The following is a 401-nucleotide window of genomic DNA, read 5'->3' on the forward strand; positions in this document are numbered from 1 at the left end:
AGCATGGAGGTGACCGGCGGGGGTGTCCCCAGGACCCCACGGTGAAACACAGGGTGAGGGGCTCTCTCAGGGCCTGGGCTCATCGAGGGCCCAAGGGAGGAGCCTGGAACTCGGCCACGGGGGTCACGGCTCCTTCCTCGCCCTCCCATCCAGGGCAGCAAAGCGTCACTGAAAGCTGAGACTCAGAACATCTCCAAGTCCTTCGGGGACCTGGACGCCCAGGTGAACAGTGACATGGGCTACAGTCCCGAGGATGCCGCGGGCTCAGGGGGGACGGCCCGAGGCGCCCCGCCCTCCGGGCGCCGCCTGTCTACACAGAAGATGTATGAGCTGAAGACCAGGCTGCGTTGTTCCTGTGAGAGGCGTGGGGGGGCGCGGGGCGGGCGGGGCGGGGGGGGGCG

At 68.8% G+C, this 401-nt stretch overlaps 1 protein-coding gene across 1 annotated transcript in view; it reads left to right on the plus strand.

Moving 5' to 3' along the window:
* The window catches only part of DCST1 (DC-STAMP domain containing 1), a 13,707-nt gene that overhangs the window by 6,156 nt on the left and 7,150 nt on the right, over positions 1-401 (plus strand). Inside the window, exon 6 of the mRNA XM_077764055.1 lies at positions 154-355. Coding sequence (XP_077620181.1) covers positions 154-355 — 202 coding nt within the window. The remainder of the gene's footprint in view (positions 1-153; positions 356-401) is intronic.

Source organism: Crocuta crocuta, unplaced genomic scaffold (assembly GCF_008692635.1).
Source record: "Crocuta crocuta isolate KB4526 unplaced genomic scaffold, BGI_CrCroc_1.0 scaffold528, whole genome shotgun sequence".
In the NCBI taxonomy this organism is placed as follows: Eukaryota; Metazoa; Chordata; class Mammalia; order Carnivora; family Hyaenidae; genus Crocuta; species Crocuta crocuta.